We start from the raw sequence: 20012 nt of genomic DNA, 5'->3' as shown, positions 1-20012 counted from the left end.
ATATTACCCTCGAGACCTTTAAAGACAAAATGAACATGAGATGTAGCTGGCTTTGGGGCTATTCAGAAAGAGGAGCATCAGGGCCATGTGATTTACAACCCAGAAAGTGTGCATATCTATGCACCTTTCTTAGAAAGTCTACAGCCCGGGGGCACGCAGCAGGAGCAGACAATGCCCCTCAGAGCCTCTGTAGAGTGCCACCTGCTGTTGAGCACACAGGCAGAGCAAATGGCAAAGGACAATCAGCTACCAGGAACTTTTCTAATCAAGTCTGGCTAAACCTGTAGCTTAAAAGCCCATGTATTACATGTCCTTTTCCTTTTCCTTACAAACTCTACATATTGTGAACTGATTATAGCTGTTTATTTAATAGTTCCTTTTAAGAACAATCAGGCAGATTTTGCCAACCAAGGCTCATTTTTTCCTTTTCCCTTCATTTAACAAACATCTGACCAGTGCTGTAACAATTCAAGGTAAATAAACCGTCCCTGGCCTCAGGAACAAGTACCGAAAATTTATCTAAAAGATCAAAGCTTTTTACTTTGTCATTATTTAGATCACTTTTGGAAAAATCTCTTCATCACAATATAGCAGAGGAGACTTAGTTTTTTTGCAAGGTTTCCACACATAAGTTCTAGTGGCACCAAAGTGAGTAAAAAAGAAAAAAAAACTGAAGAAATACCTTGAAATATCTTTTTTTGAAGGAAATCTTCCAAAATATTGTTTCATAAACCAAATACAACAAAGAAAAAATGTACAACTATAACTAGATAATTATATAAGAACTCTGTTCTTTCCCACATTATTAAAAACATATGGTTTAAAGACAGATATGTCTAAAGAAACTGAAGAAAATACTCCAATCCCTTTTTTCAATCCATACCTGGGCCAGCTTTTAAACTCTAGCAAAGGAATTACAAGGCTGTGTCAAAGGGACAGCCATGACCTTCACAAGTACTGCTCTGGCTTTGAAAAAATAAATATAAAGTCACACTATTTACAGCTCACATACTGAAGTTCAGATTCATCAGCATTTGACCTCTTGATTTGTAACCTAAGCCTGACTATGTCAAGGGGCCAATGAGCTAGACCCCTTGTCCCTGTGAAGAAGTTGTGACAGATGGCCCAATGCTGGATATGGCAGGTATCAAACTGCCTTTCCCGAAGACCCCATTCTGGAGAACCACTTCCCCAATTGGCACTGACTGTTCTGAGCCTCCACACTGGTCTCTCTTTTATGTTCAATCTGAAAATCGGCCTCACGGGCTTGGGAAGGTGCCTCCTGACAGCACTGGGCCACACCAGGGAGGCCTCGAAGGGAAGGAGGGAGGAAGTGGCACAGCTGCTGGGGCGCACGGACGTGGGGCAGGGGTGTTCCCACCCTGGCTCCCTGTAGGCTGCTCTCACAGACACTGATGGTAGGACCTGACATCAGCAAGGCCGGATCCTGCGTCGATGCCTTAAGCTGCCGCATCGAGCAAGACCAAAGAGGAAGGAGGCAGGAGTCCAGGACGAGGCACGATGCCAAGCAGAACCTGGTGAGCTCCCTGCGGCAGCAACAGAGCCAGAAATGACACCTCACCTGTCCTCTAAACCGGTCTGTGAGAAAGACAAAACAACAACGTTTATGTTTGCTTTGTAGCTGGGTACTACTGAAAAGAACTGGGGAGAATGGGGAGCAGAGCTCCCTGTGGCAGGGAACGGACCCCAGGACCCTGAATGGAAGGAGTGTTATCATGAGAAGGAATGTACAGAATCACAGCTGTTGGTCAATTTCAGAATTCAGAGACGCGATGCCTGGCTAAACCCTTCATCTCTGCCCTTTCAGCATGCTGCTCCAGACATCTGTGGATCATGATGTGCGCTCAACTCACAGGAACCATGCTTTTGGCCCGAATAAAATGCAGAAATGAGCAGCAGAGCTGTCAGACCACTGCATTCTGGGAATTACACCTTCCACCTCCGGACTTCAGAAAAATGCTGTGGTGTTTTCTTTTCAAGCTAACAGTGTATTCCCTTATGGACAATGTACTAAAATCTGTGCCCTCCCTGCATATATAAAACCCACCATGGGAGGCAGCCACTTGATAGGGTTTCCAAGGGTTCTTCGGCCAGAGACAGAGAAGAGGCAGTGATGTGGGAAAAGGCCTGCAAGGCTGGATGTTTTTCCATTTGTAATCAACCTTGAAAGTGTCCTTTGCAGAGCAGAAAGCAGCCGGCCCTGGCATGGCTGTGTACTAGTGGTAGAACAGGTTTGTACTTACTTACTAATCTGCTCCTCTAGATGTGCTAGCCACTACTACTTTGTTTTGCCATTCTTTCTTCTTTCCCAAAGAGATTCTGTTTTCACCTCTCCCAAGGTTACCCTCTCTGGAGCCCTGGGAGAGCACAGCTGGCGAGAGGGCCTCTTGCAGCTGTTGCCTGCCTTTCCAGCTCTGCTCCACTGCATGTCCTAGCCCTCTGCCAGGCACTATATTAAAGGAGATTAAAAAAATTGTCTTTTGTGAATCAGTTGCCGCTTTAAAACAATGATTCTTAAGTGCAGTGGCTTTGCCCCCACAAGACATGTGGCAATGTCTGGAGACATTTTTGATTGACAAAACTGGGGGTGGGTTGCTACTAGCATCTCATGGGTAAACACAAGGGATGCAAAACATCCTACAGCACACAGGACAGCCACTGTCCACCCCCCACCCCCCGGAGACAATTATTCAGTCCAAATGTCAGAGTAAGGTCCCCCCACAAACCCACCAAGCCCCCAGGTCAAGAATTCTTTAACCAGACACTTGCGAACTCCTAATTGTTGGGTAGTTTATACTACTTTCCTTTTTTTCTCCCTGCCTGTCCTGACAGATTAAGCTAAAAGAAAAAAATGTGACCATTTCACACCAAATGAGAGATGGTGACTCTCTCAACAGCAACTACATTAAGATCACACATACTCATCGACATTTTCCCAAGTCATATTGTTAACAATCCTGTGAAGAAGAGGTTTATGGCATTTTTCAAACTGTGGACTGCAATCCGTTACCATATTTAAAAGCCAATTTACTGCATCACAGGAAAATATAACAGGAGATAATAGAAAATTTAGGAGTAAAGACAGTTTCATGAAACACTGTTTGCCACTTGGCTGTAGTCAAAAAGCCAGGAAGCCAGCAGCCTAGTCTAGGTTCTCCTGTGCAAGATGAGCAGACGAGGCAAGGAGGGTCCTGGAAGGGCAGTAACTTGTCTATGGGCACAAGCCTTCTGGTTTGTTGCAAGTCAATGGCTGAGCCAATACCAGGTGCTTGGCCTGGGTGCTTCATTAGATCAAAAGATGGAAGGAGGTAGTGCCCTGAAGACTAGAAGGAAGACACAGACATGATGTCCACACTTTCCACTCCAGTCTGACTGAGGAGGGCTCAGAGTCTTCCCCAGATTCAGTCGGAGGATGAACTGGTAATGGCCTCTCCCAGAAAATTAATTTTCTTGCCCAATCTACCAGCTGAAACATCAAGGCAGAGCAAGCTAGCGTGGGGACCGTTCTGACTGATGTCCACCAGTCCCATCTAAGACAGATAAAAGAGTAAGTAGCTGTTTATGAATTTTCCAAAACTTTACTTGAGGTATATGCCCAATTTTGAAGTGCTCCACTGTAGCCTGTAGAAATAAAGTCGCTTCAAGATCAGCTGTGGGCTCTTCGGCAGAAAGGTCACACAGCCACATTCCATCGGTCTTCACCTCACTACCACGCAGCTATTTTTACAGCTTACGAGACTTACTCTAGAAGGCAGAAATTTCATTACTTAAAATGGGATCTTAGAAAATATCTTGTTTTAAGAATCAGTTGTCCAAGATATTTTTAAACTTCTATGGCTCCTCACTTGAGCCAATATGCTCAAAAACTGAAGACAAACATTTCTATGAACTAAGTTTTCCACCTTGGTTAAAGTAGCCAGCATATGGTTAATGGTATCCTTGACTCTGGATGTGAAAGATGGTTGACTCCCATGGTTAGCGCTCCATTCCAGGCTATGGAAGGCAACACTCCCCACCAGTGCCCACTTTTCAGATGGTGGCAATGAGAGTGGCAGGCAAGGCTGGAGATGGCTCAGCTTCTTCCTCTATTTGTCCTTGTGAACTTCCTTTTTAAGATTCTGAATATGCAGTATCTTCCCCCAGAGCAGACCTGAGGATTCACACTCATGATGCTGGCACATGGAGGACAGGGGCCATATAAGCTACCACTTTAGATGGGGGGGTGGGGGGTGGGGGGGGCGCGGAGCTGACAAGCAACATCAGACCAGGTACCACACTCAAAAACCCTGACCAACAGACCAGACATTCTGTGAACACACCTGAAACACAGAAGCAACACAAGTAACACAAATATTGACCTACATACAGAGAATTATTAACAATAAACTTCCCAGTGGAACTGCACCTTGTCCACCTATACAGAGAAGGAAGGGGGGGCAGAGGCATAAGAGATATGATGGAAAAGAAGCTAAAGCAAGTGCTGAAAGAGGGCAAGTGCTGATTTGTGCTGGGAGAGGCTTCTGACACAGCTGAGACACTGGTGTGATGCATGGAGCCTCCTGCTCTGCCAGCAAGAGTTCTGCAGCAAACTGGGCAATCAGGGAACACGCAGCAAAGACAAGTTATGTGAAATAACACGCTCACCTTCTCAAAGAGTGACTTTACATCAGTGTATGCTCTCAGGGAAAAAAAAATGCCAGTCTAAAGAACAGTGAGAGGAGCCTCTTTATATCTCTTGGAAATATGGGGAATACCCCTCTACCCCAAGTCATGAACACTCCCCTGCTCTGTGCCAAAGTCTCTCTGCACAGACATCTAATTTAACACTGTGGTCCAGAGGCCTGGGGCAGCACCCTGAACACAGACCCTGAGAGCCCTAATTCACGCTGCTCCTGGCCAGGAAATACCACCAGATCATTTTCTACAGGGATGCTCCATATACAACCACCACACTCCAGGGTCCCTGGCCAGCTTTCAAATGCTGGCTCTCTATTACGTATTTAAAAGCCCTGCCCTGAGTGGTGTGGCTCAGCTTGTTGGGCATTGTCCTGCAAACCGAAAGGTCACTAGCCTGATTCCCTCTCAGGGCAGGTGCCTGGGTTGAAGGTTTGGGTCCCTGGTTGGAATGTATACAAGAGGCAAGCACACATTGATGTTTCTTTCTTGTGTACACATTTCTCCCTTTCACCTTCGCCTCCCCGCTCTAAAAATAAACAAAATTTTAAAAACAATAACAATAAAAATAAATAAAAGCTCTGATAATGAGTAAATAGACTATCCTTATTTGTCTAGGTTAAGGAGAAGCACCAAGAATAAAGTCAGAATCCTCAAGACTTTTCCACCAAAAAATGATTCTTTCTTCCATGAAATGTTCTGTTACTTAAAATAAAAGCAGATGGTTATTCAACTAAATTCCTGCTAACTGGTGTCACAATAAATCACACTTAACTAATAAAGTTTCTAGAAACACCCTGGTTGGCCCAAATCCTGTTGCTTTTCTGGTTCTGAGTGACATTTCAGGGAAACATTAGTGAGATAAGCTGTCCGTGTAACTACATGTCAGGACAAGGGAGCTGGGGAAGGAGGCACATTGTTCAAGTAAAACCCCAAGGGGGCGTGTGGCCTCCAGGCCTTCCTTGGTCTGGCCCCTGCCCACTCCAACTCAGGGGTCAACAAACCCCACATGGGACAGACCAAATCAGCCCCAGCTAAGAGTGTCTGTCTTGTACATTTTAAAATAGTTTGAACAAGAAACAAAAACAAAACAAAACAAAAAAACAAAAAACAAAACAAAGAACATCTTGAGCCATGATAATTACATGAAATTCAAGTTTCAGGGTCCATAAACAGTTCTATTGAAGCACAGACACATCTCTTCGCTCACGTGCTGTCTCAACATCAGCTTTCATGCTACAACAGCACATGTGAATAGTTGAGGCAGAAACCATACAGCCTGAAATACTAACTACTTGTTCCTTTGCAGGAAGTTTGCTGACCCCATCCTAGCACATGATATGCTTACATGTTTGCACTTGCTATTGCCTCAAAGGTTTAAGAGGCTATATATAACACCTAAGCTGGGCTTTATGTTTAGAACACAATGTGTTTTATGCCAAAAGGAAGGGAAGCAAATAGTGTCTACCACCTCGTGACTTCCGGGCAGAGTGACAGGCGGCCAGGTCTGCTTTGATCCTCCCACTGTCCTCTGTCCACTGCCTGTCACAGGGGCCTGGCATTTCAGTGGTATTCAGCTCTGGTTAAAACTGAATCTCATGCCTATAAATAGAAGCATCTTTAAACACCAATTAAAAATAACAGGCCGACATTTGGTAACATCTATAATCAAGAATATAAGAGCTGAAATAAATAGCAATAGTTGCACATCTGATCTATGCTCAGGTGGATAAAAAGCTATGTGTGTCTACTCTGAAGCTTTTCAATTAACTCCTGAATTTATGTGGCTTTAAAATGTAAAACAATGTCCATCTTACCTTTTAATCTAACAATAAACTTTTTTCTACATTTACTCCATTTTAATGATTGTGAAATTTATTTTAATAGTATTTTATTTAACCCAGCATATCTGAAATATCGTTTTGACATTTTTAATAAGAAATTATTAGTGAGATATTTTGTTTTTATACTACATCTTCAGTATCCACTGTGCATTTCCCACTCACAGCCCATCTCAATTTAAAATAGCCACAGCTCAAGTGCTCAGTAGTCACATGTGCCTGACAGCTACCGTATCAAACTGTACCATTTTTAACTGTTCACTTATTTTCAATTAAACACAAACCAAACTTACTTGCATTTTAGGAGTTTTATATAAAAGAGCTTTTCTATTTTTGACTGCGTGCCTGTTTTTTAGTGAAGATGACTAAATACAATAAATATTTATTAGTTTATATGTATATAAAAACCTCTGACACTTATCTGAGGACTCTAACTGCATTCTTTACAATAAGGCAAAAGATATTAAGAACCACATCCTATTGTTTTCCCACAAGCATCCAATTTTGCTTTTCCAACTTCGGCTTTTAGGTTTATTTTCATTTCCATCACACATGGCTCCTTTCCCAACTGAGCTGAAAGCAACCAAGAAGCTCTGACTCATCTGAGCCAAGTTTCCTTCATGCATAGGAGGATGGCACCACCATCCTGCACAAGGTGACCCACCTGAGTTTACAACTCAAAAGCACTCCATCCTGCCTGCTCACTCCTTTAGGAGGCTATGTCCATCCTTATGATTTAAAAAGTAAGTGGGAAACACTTAGGACTGCCAACTACCCTAGTCATAAGCAGGTTCAGGGGCCCTTGTTGGTGGGGTACAACCAGGGCAGCAGCTTCCACTAGACTGGAATGACTGCTCTTCACTCACAGCACACAGCACAGGGTTCTGCTAATGGGAAGAGCAGTTCCCACAGTTTGGGAAGCTATGGGACCACCATTTTTCACAACAGCAAGGACCTCACTGTTTAAGCGCCGAGGGCGTTCCTAGTTACCTCTGCATCCTGCTGGGGGAGGTGGTATGTCCTTTCGAGGTTTTGCAGAGTTCTGGGGCTCAGGGTCTTCTGCTCCAAGAGATGTTCCAGAAGCAGCACCAGCTGGTCTGGAAGAAGCTGAGGGCAAAACCAAACAGCCAGTGAAAATGCCATTCGCCTTACGAGAAATCAAACCCAACCAGTTAGAGCAAAGACTGCAAACCCAGGGTAGCCTGGGTACTTCAACAGGTGTCCGAGACACAGAATGACTGTGTCATTTAACCTACTGGCTTCCGGACTTCCTTTTTTAACACTTGAACCTTGCAACTGTACACCAAGAAATAAAGTGCATGTAATTAAATAAGAACCATGTCTCCCAGACCCTCCCTTATAAAAATTCTAAATTTATAATTCCATTAAAAAATTAAACAATGCTAAACATGACTACACACACATATAGTCACACCTATTCCTAAGTTTTCATACAGGACAGTTAAAAGTGGGGGGCAAAGAGATGAGGGTATTTTCATATGATATAAAAATAACGAATGTTTTATGAACAACCATTTTTGAAATTCAAGAACTTAAAATATCTGTCTTACTCATTATGGTACTGCAGAGCCTATTTCAGCCCCTAGAACAGAGTGCTCACAAACTATAAAAGGAGGTAAAAATACAGTTAAGATATATCTTGTAGGAACTGAAAAATATCTGTTCTAAAATAAAGGTTTTAAAATTATTATTATGAATTCCACTACTCTCTACATTTAGCTTTTCTCCTTCACTACTTGTGCCCAGAAAATCCCAGTCAATGAACCCAAATTTACAAGTCTGCAAGTCAATACTAGGCCAAGAGAAAATTCATAACACCTATATTTTAACCTCTACTTTGTTATTCTTAAAGAAATTTTGAAAATTATTGGGTTCTCTCCCTACCTCTCTTTACCTTCCTGCCCCCATGTGTGCACTCTGCCTGTCCCCACCTCACACACCCTTTCCCCGAATGCATGTGGAGGGAAACCAGGGGAACCTCAAGCACAACACTGACCACGTCATTCCACAAGGAGAGCATTTATGTATGTCCTCACCTTGCCCTTCTAAGTTCTCATATAAGCCCACTTCGCTACAGAGACACATCCCTTGATGTGTTTTATTTCACAACATCCATTCATGCACAGCTAAGAGTCCTGTGGGTCTTCTCAGGCTGACAGGATAAACGAGTGCCTTCAGCGAAACAGAGGGTCACAATCAACACTGACCCAAGCAGTCCTCCACACGGACTTAGAGAACAACACAATTTCCTTTCACAGAGATCACGGGCCTAGAAGATGCTTTAAAGATAATGACTATATAGCAACTAGAAACAAAACTGCCAGTTTTCCATTTTCTACGGTTTTAGACACATGAGCCTGCTTTTATGATTTTAGAAGAAACATGTTGTTTTATAAAACAGGACAAATCTGGGGCCACCAGCCTCCAGAGACCCTCCTCATCTAGTCACACCATGAGCCCTTTGCTGTGGGTACTCAAGGTTCTTCTCCTCAGGCTTGGCAGTGCGGCCAGCACCCAGGCTCCCGGCCCTCCTTCCTGTCCATTTTGCCCTGCAGCCTCCCTCTCTGGACCTTTCTTCCCTGAGTTCCCAGAGGGGTCCTTCGCCAGTAGAGGCTAAGCCTTCAGCCTGCCCTGAGTACCTCCCTCAGTCCCCTACGTTGCTCCCCGACCGTCCTCCACACGGCTGCCACCCCGAGGTGGTCTGGCCTGGGCACCCGTGGAGCAGCAGCTCACCTGCCTCTACAGGGCATGGGGAGGGAAGGCCCCAGACTGGGTCCAAGTGGCCACCCAGTCCTGCACCCTCACACACACCCTCCAAACTGGTGGTAGCCAGGCTCAGGGCGGCATCTCAAACATGAGGCCACAATGGATGCAGGAAGACAGCTTCTGTGAAAGGACCAGCCTGACGCAGGGCAGAACACTATCGGCTGGGGTGGATGCCTGATTCACTAACTAAATACAGCAGAAACCATGTTGGGCAATTTACAGAATTACAGGGAAGGAGAGAGTAGAAAGAAATGCATCTCCCTATTATGTGCCCACACTCACAAAGAGGCCTATTGTTAGAACTTGCATTTGGGATTTGGTTTAAACTAGAGACCCACAGAGGAATAAAAACCCTGAAGAAGAAAGAAGACTAGCTTGGTCCTCAACTTACCCTGAATTTAACCAATAAATGCTACTCCAGTTTAACATCAAAGAATTACTAATACGTGAACCTATCAAAATATCTGGACTCATACTTTATAGCTCTTGCAGTATTTCCGGCAGCAAGTTCATGTCTTTGTACATAAAAACAGAACAAAGGATCCCTGAGAGTTTTTTTTCCTAATTTTACTCAATGAAAAATACTTAAAGCTAAGCCCCCTGACTAAAGATAAACAGCTGAGATGGATGGAGGGAGTTAAACCTCTGTGGTTTTTTAATAAGTTTAATTTACTCTAATTGGAGAGAGGTAAAGAGCAGGCACACACATGGCCTGCCAGGTAGCCCTCCCTCCGGGGCACGGAGGCGCTCGTACTGCTCTGGGGCCAGAGGGTCTACTCCTCAGGGGAGGAAGCCCAGACACCCATGCGAGCGCAGCTTTGAGAGTGGCCCTCCCTCCACGATGCTCAGCACTGTCTGGCCCACTCTCCAGAATGGGCCTATGTGAGTGACTCACTCAGGTAACAACCTGTAGCCACCTGCCTTTCAACTCTTAACTCTTCTCATTCGCCAAGGAAAAATGTAGTTTCTAAACAATGAGAAAAGTAGAGAAAAATCAGTGATCCAATTCTATTTTAGTACACACAATAAAACTAATTCAGTATCTTTCATTCACAAATGAGTAAGTAAACATTACATAACTTTTACATGCGATTACAGACCTTGAAAAGAAGATATTAAAGCAAAATGTGGTTAAGTAGCTTGTTTTTATACAGTACATTTCTCTTATTAAAATAAACATTTACTCCCTGTAAAGCCACCCTAGAATGAAAAAGATGTACTATGTAATAAACCAAAAGTTTGCAAAGCAACTGAGAGAGATACACTCCAAATGTGCTTGGACGCAGCCCTGGGCAGCTGGCTGGGCAGCCGTGGGAGATGTGTGGGTCATTCCACTCCCTCCCTCACAGAAATCTAATTAAATTTCACGTGATTCATAGGCCAACTGTCTGAGAGAGACAAACATGGCTTTAGTCATACTATGGAGGATTAAGAGAAATACAGTACGTGTTTCAGAGCATTATCTCAACAGAAAGCCACTCCTTCGAACATTATAAAAAGACCCTGCCTTTATTTCTGAGGGTTTAAAAGTGCTCACAGCTGTAGTTTGACAATAACAGGAATAGAAAGTCCGTTCCTTTTCACAAACAAGGAATTCATGACAGTTATTATTTTTTTCCATATGGAAACCAGTTTGGTATTTTTAAAATGCATCTGCCTCATAACTTAAGACAAAATAAGGCTATGGAGTGCCAAAGTCATGTGGGTACTTGAAATAGAGAACTTCACAACACTAAAACTTACTCGAAATACAAAAAAAAAAAAAAAAAAAAAAAAGAAAGAGAGAAAGAAAAAGCAAATACAAATGATATTTGTTAAAAATTTAGAGGTCTGTATTCTTTGTCTAAACATGGAGGATCCCATAGGTGCTAACAACGGAGACATTTAAAAGGAAAAAGAGAAGGCTACCTGGTATTTTTTCCCAGTCAGTTTAAGAGTTGAAGCAAGCCACACAACTCTGAATGGTTTTTAAAGTTTCTACACAGACTCTTGGAAAGAAAATATGAATTTTCCAAACCCACCCTCCCAGGCTATAGCAGCACAAAGAAAACAAACCTTGACTCTTTCAGAAGCCTCTTACTGCTGTCATGGGGGACATCACTCACTCCTGGCTCCCAGAAGGACCACCCATGCAACTCAGGCCCTTCACCATTTCTTCCATTGGCAGGACCAGAAAAGGCCAGCTCGCCTCCTACAGAAAATGCCACAGACGCGCCTCACTACTGACCTTGCACAGGCAGGCCCCAACTCAAGGCACTGGGTGCACATGAACATCTGAGCCCCACTTCTGCACCCTTCCAAAAGCAAAGGAAGGCACTCCCCCTCAAGGTCCAGCTGGCATGATGCGGCCACAAAGGAAGTCTCTGAGAGGCTCCCAGACCGGGAAGGAGCCTCAGACTAATGCAGCCTCCGACTGACAGTGGCGTGAGTTCTATTATTACCCCATTATCACTCTGGGATCTGTGCCTAAATGAAGCTGCTTCCTCCCTGATGCCATTTCCTTTTATCCTGGCTGGAGACTAAGAGAGGATCAATGGGGGCAATACATATGATGTCACTTCAATTTACAGCAGCAGCCTCCCTCTCTCTTTCAGTCTGTCTGGAATACACAGAAAGATCAATTCTTCCCAAAAATGGTTTAAAAATGCTTAGGGAACATTCTTCTTCCAGAAAAGCATTCTCTACTATATTTGTCTATGTTTCTATGACAGGAACTGTTTACACTGAACAAAAACAGAAGAAATGAGGGAGGGAGAAAAATCCCAAATTCTCCTGTATGCTGGAGTCTTGCTGGCTGCAATTCAACACAAGCAGGGCCCAACCAGACTAGAAATGGCTGACCTTTGAAAGTTACAGGCAGAAGGCTTTCTGGTGTACAGACACAATAAAGTCAGCAGTTTTCCTTTGCCCCTTAGATTAAAAAGTAATCACACAGAAGACATAAAATGTCTTTTTTTATAAGACTTCCCCAAAACTAACAAATTCCTTCTGACTTCTCCCAGGAAACACTCCGAACCACACTCCATCCCCTCAGGCGCCTCCCACAGTTCACAGGTGTGAGAGAGCATACAGCTGCCATTCATACACATAGTTTTCTCATTAGAGGCAAAGGACCTTGGACTAGAGGACACAAGACAGAAGGAACTTTAAACCGAGTCACCTTTCAGACACTGTTCTGAACCAAAATAAGTAGAAATTTCTAAGTTGTGTATATTTTCATATGAAAATTTTGGAAAACGAGGTAAAATTAAGATATAATAGATGAAGTTCCTCAAAACAACAGAGTTCTCCTTCCTCACAACCCAAAAAGAAACACAAAATCTTAAAAAAGTATCAGAACACCGTAGCTGAACCTGCCCACCCCAAACATTGGCAGGGACCATAATCTTCACGTCTTCTTTCACCTGTTATTTTCTTAATGATAAGCATTTTTAAGTGTCTGACCAAGAGTGGCTGTCAACCAGGAAATCATGACAGAATAAAATTGCTACCAAAAACAAGCTGAAAACAAAACTTGCAAAAGAAAAACCATTCTTTACACATTGAAGCAAAAACTTAACACATTTTAAAGAATTACCAATTTTAAGTATTTCATATTTCATATTTCTATATTTCATATTATTTTTGGGACATGAACTTAATTTGCCAGCAAATGATAGTCACAATAAAAATAATTAGAAATGAAAATAATTTCCTTCAAAATAAAATAATCAAGAGGCATATATCTCTCCAGCAGAATCAGTTATTTTTGACTACCGAACATTCTTTAGGGAAAATGGTGTAGTCAAATTTGAGAAAAAGAATTCAAGCAGAAGCAAATATTCATATAATTCATTTTTACATAGAAAAAGCATATTTGCTTTTTTTTGGGAAGTGATTCTAACAGCTACAGCTTATTTTATTTTTTATTTTATTTATTTATTTAGCACCCTCCCCCGAGGACATACTCATTGATTCTAGAGAGAGGGGAAGGGGAGGGAGAAAGAGAGGAAGAAATATCAATGCAAGAGAGAAACATCAGTTGGTTGCCTCCCATTGCCTCGAATAGGACCGAACCAGCAACCTTTTGGTCTACGGGCTGATGTGCCAACCAAGCCACACAGGTCAGGGTTAACAAGTACAGTTTAAAAAGATGACTACTGTACTTCTTAGCCATGATTTGGTCACAGTGCTTCCAAAAGTGACATCACAGTGACTAAAACAGACACCATCTAGAAAACAGTATCTGAAATAATTTACTGGCAAAAATTACTCTCACATTTCCAGATTATAAGGGTCAAATTTTCATGTGTTAGCATATCCTTACCTTTTATAAAAGTATTAACCCAAAGTATAGGAAATCTGATGCAAAGCATATTATTTAAACAACATAAAATGTCAACTGGGTCTCATAACCATATGTACACAAGTGGTTTATATTACACATTTTAGAGAATAAATCTCTGTAAACACTTAAATTGAAAATTCCGAAGTATTTTCTAAGAGATGCTTGGGATGTTCATGTTTGCTTCTCCTTCCCAGGAACCTGCCAGACCAATCATCAAAGGGGCCAAAGGGAAATCACTCCTGATATGAATTTTATGCTTCTCAAGAAAATCATCACTCATGAAAAGGAAACTGTAAATTCCTAAGTGGTTCAGCCCATTCACCTGCCATGACAACAAAAGCATGCTCAGTGCAAGGCTTGTTTCAGGCTTTCTAAAGAATTTGAAACATTTGAAAGTATCAGAGAATACTCCCAACTTTTCTTGTATTTGCAGTATTCTTTCCATTAAATCTGCTTCTTTTCATTTCTTTAGAATTAATGCTCTTACCTAAGTTAATAATATTGTATGTAACAACTGATATATTTATTCTGAACAGGCATATATACATTTTATAAATCTGAGTTCCTAATTTATAGTGACATTTTCTAACTCAAAATTCTAGTTACATACTAATTCATGACTCCCTGAGGTATATCAAATGACTATACCTTTATTATGAAAACTGTCAGCTAGTTTTGTGTGTCAAAATTATGGCTATGGTATATAACCACAAAATGGAATGCTATTATGCAGCTATTAAAAAGAATGAGATGGAACCATTTCTGTAATATGGTAAGATAGCAAGAAATGTTATTAAGTGGGGTACAAAGTTAAAAACAATGTAAAATATGTTTAAATTCGTGTAAATAACTTTATATATATATAAAAAATTAAGTAACTCTCCAGGCAACTTTTTTTCCAAGTAACCTATACGAACTGCCTGGATTCCCCCCCCCCCCTTTTATTCCCCTGCCTCCAGCTCAAGCTGAACTATTTATCCTAAATCATGTTAAAAATATTTCCCAAAAATTTACTCAATGGAGGGAAGATCTATTATACTTTATAGAGAGATCTGATACTATGATCTAATCTAAGAGCACTGAAATCCATAAATGATTAAAGCACATGCTCAAGGAGGTGCTGAGTGGAAACCAGGAGATTCTAATAAAGCAGGTCCCATTAGCTACAGGCAGATCCCCTCGCACTGGTGTGCACGAAGATACCTACCAGCACCTCTCTGTTCTTGTTGTAACAATAACGTTTGAAAATAACAGAGTGCAACAGTTATGACTGCAATACTTCTACAAAGAGATGAATGCTAATGGCCTTAAATATGATATAAATTCTGTGTGAGCAACACACAAATATGAAATTTTAATTTTTACAAATGCTTTGAAAATATACATAAAGCAGTGCATCAGACTTTTATGTTGTCATTTACAATATAAATAAACTAGTAAAAGTTTTCAGAGTTTTTCTGCAAGGGAAAAAAAGTAACTGCAATTTCATTCAAACCCAGAATATCTTCCTATTTTTCTCTAACTTCCTATATTACTCCCACTAAGTCAAAATCAGATAATTTGTGTGGGATTATTTATTACAAATTTTAACACTTGTAGTAAATAACTGTATCAATATTAAATTCTTTGTAACCTTTAGCTCTAACGTTCCTGTTGAAAAGTGGTCTATAGTATGCACATAATTAAGATGTTCATATGCACAAATATGCAATTCTTAGGAATATTTAGTCTGAAAACAGATTTTCCTATAAAATAAAAGTGATTAATCAGCAAATGGGGGGATAAAAGCTGTTACTGAAAATATATTCTTCAGAATATTACAAATAAAAACAGAATCATCTTCTTCAGTTGGTTAGTGTTGTCCCCATACACCAAGGTTGCAGGTTTGATCCCCAGTCAGGGCACACAAAAATCAACCAATGAATGTATAAATGAGTGGAACAACAAATCAATGGCTCTCTCAAATCAATAAATAAAAATTTAAAAACAGAGTAACTGAGTTCAAACAAAACTGTATTTTAACTTCTATGAAAAGAATGTACATTTTTAAGGCAACTCCTCAAAGAATGGAACTGAAGCTTGCTCATTTTATGTGTCACCTACATCATGCCTGATACAAGTTAATCAAATTTAAATAAAGAACTTAAGGTCCTCAATGCCCTATGTAGTAAGATGGAGTAACACAGTAAATATGATTGCAAGACAGCCACCAATTAACAATTTGGGGATTTAAGTAAGTCTATTAAAAGAAAACTTATAAATCAACGCATGAAAATTCAAGCCAGAAGTGATTCTCATTTTGAAGCTAAAACAAATCCCAAAAATACATACATTCAAATATATCAACTTAAAAAGTTTTATAAACATTCTGTATAACAACTGATGTGGTAGATGATTCTTAATTTTAAAAACTAATGGTAAAATAACTGATTACAATTGTAATCAACTGTAATCAATGAAATTAGACTGTATCAGGAGTAGTAGCAATTCCTTTTGCTCTAAGTACAAAGACTCAATAGTATTTCTGAGAGATCTGTTCCTTTGCTTTCCAGAGCCTCCTTGTTTAAAGTTGTCATTAAAGATTTAAGGTTTTTTTTTCCCCCAAATTATCAAAATTAACAACGTAAAAAAATAAAGGAAGCCACAAAAGCATTTAGACACAATGATACTAACAAGAGTTCCAAGGTGAGAAAAAGATAAGAAACAGAAGGAAGGAGAAGCCAAGTGAGCCACTCTGGCCCTCCGCTTAGACAAACAGCTCTGGCATGGATACACATTCAACATATTTTTAAGCGTAGAATATAATTTAGAAACAAATTTCATTCTTGGGTGTTTATTCTGGTCTAAAATACTAACATTCCTTTACTCCTAGTTCCTATCCTTTCTTCTTCATAAGTCCCATAGTTAAAGACAACATAGATATTTTTTCGGTCAGATTGTATTTCCTAATATTCTTTCCATGTTTCCTACCAAACCCAAACTAAGCATAAATTTTAGCCACATGTCCACAATTTGTTGCCGTTTCTGTCATAAAGTTGACAAAGAAACAAATCTTTATATATGTATAACCGACCACAACTAAAGAGGAATTGTAGGGAGTGTGAGGTGGAAGAGGGTGAGGAGTCAAACTACATAAATTATTGCTGAAAAATAAAGAAAGTTGTTTTTATTTAATAAAACTGTGTCGAGAGTACTCTACAATTTCTCAGAATAACTTAATGTACATAAATCACAGCAGTTGGACTTCACTCAAATCCTGTACATTTTTGGATTCTAGTCCAGATATTTTATATCCTTGATTAACTTTGAAAAGTTTAATGAGAATTAGAGCAAAGGATTAACTTAAAGGTCATTTCAACAAAGAAATTTGTATTTTTGAAAAAGATATAGACTTGAGAACTTCAGGAGACAGGCAGAAAATAAATCCCACATACTTTAAAGAAAAGTTTATTTCATTTTTAACTTCTTTTTTTCTTTCTTCCACCTTGATACCAGCTCATGTGAAGGGAACAAAAGATTTAGTGGGCCAGCATTTTGCCATCTTGTGGATGCACACGTGTGAGGTGAAACAAACAGGTGAATGGGAAACACAATAAAACCACATGGACAGGAATGACGCCAGGTTTAGTCACCCCAAAACTGCATGCTATGTACAAATGGGTGAATAAATCATAAATTAATGTGTTTCCCATCATAACAGGAACTATTAACAACTAAACAAGTAAACTGAAATAGTGTAATAAAAATGGTCTTTTACAGCAAAATGCCCACTTTTATGGCTAGGGGCTATGAGAGTTCAGACAATACAGTCTTACTTTTACTGTGAGCTCCAACTTGGACTCAAGGCCCTGGAGCAGCCTCAAGCTGATAAAGGAACAAGAAATCTGAAATGCGGTCTTGTTTGCTGCCATGGAAACATGTTCTCAAGTGAATTCAAGTACTTGAAAGTCAATCAACAGAAGTCTTCAAAGATGTGAAACAGATAGTTTTTAGCCATTCTAAAAATGCTAAAAGTTGCTAATCATAGATCTGAAGTTCTAGAAGGTCTGAGACCTACCAACACCTTTTCATAGGTGGTGGTGTGACCATGATTAGACCTAAGATGTGTTTTCTAGCAGCAATATAAAATCCCAGTGCTTGGGATTTTATTTATTTTCTCCTAACAGACCGCTAAAGAAATTTCATTAAAATGTGGTTAAAGAAATTTCATTAAAATGTGGTTAAAGAAATTTCATAAAAATGTAGTTAGTTTTAACATTTCTATTATTTTATATCTGCCTTTATGTAGTTAGAATGTGCTCATGTAAGAAAAATTCAGTATTATTTTATTGGTATGTTTTAACAGCACAGAACTTTTGGAAATTATAGGAAAATGTCTGGATTTCTAAGTTTTGATTGTTTATTAAACTTGAATAGAAAATCATCTATAGAAAACCAAACTTTCCCTCTCCTCAGTATTCCAGGGTAATTTATCTGTATAAATTAACTTGGAATTTATCTTTAAAAAACAGGTAGCAATGAAACATAGTTTTTCTTTATATAGGTTTTTAGAAAATTTTCTTATATAATTAAAACTAAAAATACTTTCAAACTGGTGTTTACTCTTCACATATTTAACAGAATTTTTGCTGCTTTGCTTTTAACATATCAAAGTTACAGCATATCGATTATAATCTACACATTCTATCCCAAAGTGAAGGTTGATTTCTTTAAAACAGATGAATCTGAAAGAACAGTAATCCAGATCCCCCAAAAGCAAAGATGGACACACACTTTAAAATTACTAATCACAACCACACAGGTTGAGAACTACTTTTCTGCTGATTTCACTGGGTAGGGTCCCATCTCACACCTTTACAAATAATAATTGAGACAGAAATAAAAAATGAACAGGCTGCTCCCTCTGGGGCGTCAAAGTTTAAAATGCAGCTTCTTTTATTGTCTGTGGTTAGCTGTCCAGCATTAGATCCAAGTTTCCATCTAAGAATGTCTGCTAGGAATTAAGATCAAAGACCAGAAACCGTCTACGTCAACATACACCCCTAGACAGAAGAGGAGAAAGGAGGACAGTTCTCCAGAGACTAAAGTTAACATGTAGAACATTCCTAAAGAAGGCTTCAATGGGAAGCAGTCATTTTTGTTAGCCTTTTCCTGCTGCGTTTGTCCTTTAAATGAGCCTTCTTGAGCGCATCGGAGTGCATATTTGTTTACTTGGTCTTTTACAAAAGCATTAAAACAAAGACAACACCCCGTCAACAGCATTGTTCTCTACACAGATTTTTAGAAATTTTTGAAGGCAACTAGAAGTCCTAATCCCCATCAAATGATACCACCGAAGTAGTGGGAATGCCAACTGCCAGAGAACCGGCTGTTAGCTGTGAGCAATTAAGGACAGGATGATGAAGCGGAACCAGTAACAGTGAACCAAACTGGCTTTCTTTCCTCTTGAAGCTCATTTGGTGGAAAGACTGAGGTTAAAAGGAGGAAAAGTAGAAGGGATTTTGGTAGAGAAGAAACCACCCTCATTCTCCTAACTAACACCAGCTGATTGGCCCCGAGCGCCCGCAGCTGCCCGACAGGCTCGGCAGCGGCGGGCAGGCCGGAGCCAGAGGGAGGAGAACGTCTTACTCACTGAGGTTCCCGCTGGGGCGCGGACCCGAGCCTGGAGTCTCCACGGCTCGGTCCTGGGCGCCGGCAGCTAAGTCCCGGGGCCGCCGCGCACCGCCTCCTTCCTCCGGGCCAATCCCCGCGGAGGCCGCCGCGCCCCGCCCCGCCCGCCGGGTTCCCACCGCGTGGCGCCCCTTCCCAGCCACACCCCACTCGCCCCGCCAGTCCGCTCCCGCCCAGTGATTATTCTAATTAGAAGTTTTAAGTCTTAGCAGTTAATGTACGAACCAGTCCCATCACAGCCTGCAATTCAAATGGCTTTGAGAACAAAGGCAATCATAGCTGTAGCAATTTTTCCTCTAATTTATAGAATGTGAAGACTTTGTTTCACTGAACACTACTTAAAAAAATTTTTTTTTAACTTTAACCCCTATGTTACATGCCATTTCACAAGGAAAATAGCATTTCTGTGCAAAAACACGAGACCATGCTGGCTACAACTAAACTAAGAAAAATCACTGTTTCACAAAAAATGAATACTAAACTTGCAAGTTTGGTCTCTCTTGCAGAACAAATGTTCCTGGATCACCTGGTGGATATGGGCAAGGTGTACAGAGATGTGGGAGAGCTGTTTTCTTAATAGTTTAGATTTTGTGAATAAAAGGGAAGCAAACTACCCAGGAAACTACCCTTTACTATCTTTCTAGTAAACAATCTGTGTAATTCTTAATTAGTACTGAAGGTTGCTATTGTTC

At 40.6% G+C, this 20012-nt stretch overlaps 1 protein-coding gene across 12 annotated transcripts in view; it reads right to left on the bottom strand.

The window, feature by feature from the left end:
• Positions 1–20012, bottom strand: part of AOPEP (aminopeptidase O (putative)) — a 360558-nt gene that overhangs the window by 19114 nt on the left and 321432 nt on the right. For 11 of the 12 annotated variants that reach the window (XR_016510539.1, XR_016510536.1, XR_016510537.1 and 8 more), the window contains one exon: positions 7527–7643. Coding sequence is in view for 7 of the 12 variants with exons in the window: in XM_090274018.1 (XP_090130144.1) it covers positions 7527–7643 (117 nt within the window). In the remaining 5 variants the exon portion in view is untranslated. Of the gene's footprint in view, positions 1–7526; positions 7644–20012 lie in introns of those variants that run through there. The other variant, XM_090274021.1, reaches the window with a different exon arrangement.

Source organism: Furipterus horrens, unplaced genomic scaffold (assembly GCF_987537825.1).
Source record: "Furipterus horrens unplaced genomic scaffold, mFurHor1.1.pri manual_scaffold_4, whole genome shotgun sequence".
In the NCBI taxonomy this organism is placed as follows: Eukaryota; Metazoa; Chordata; class Mammalia; order Chiroptera; family Furipteridae; genus Furipterus; species Furipterus horrens.
The sequence above is the reverse complement of the archived record's forward strand: the minus strand, read 5'-3'. Positions and strand labels throughout refer to the sequence as shown.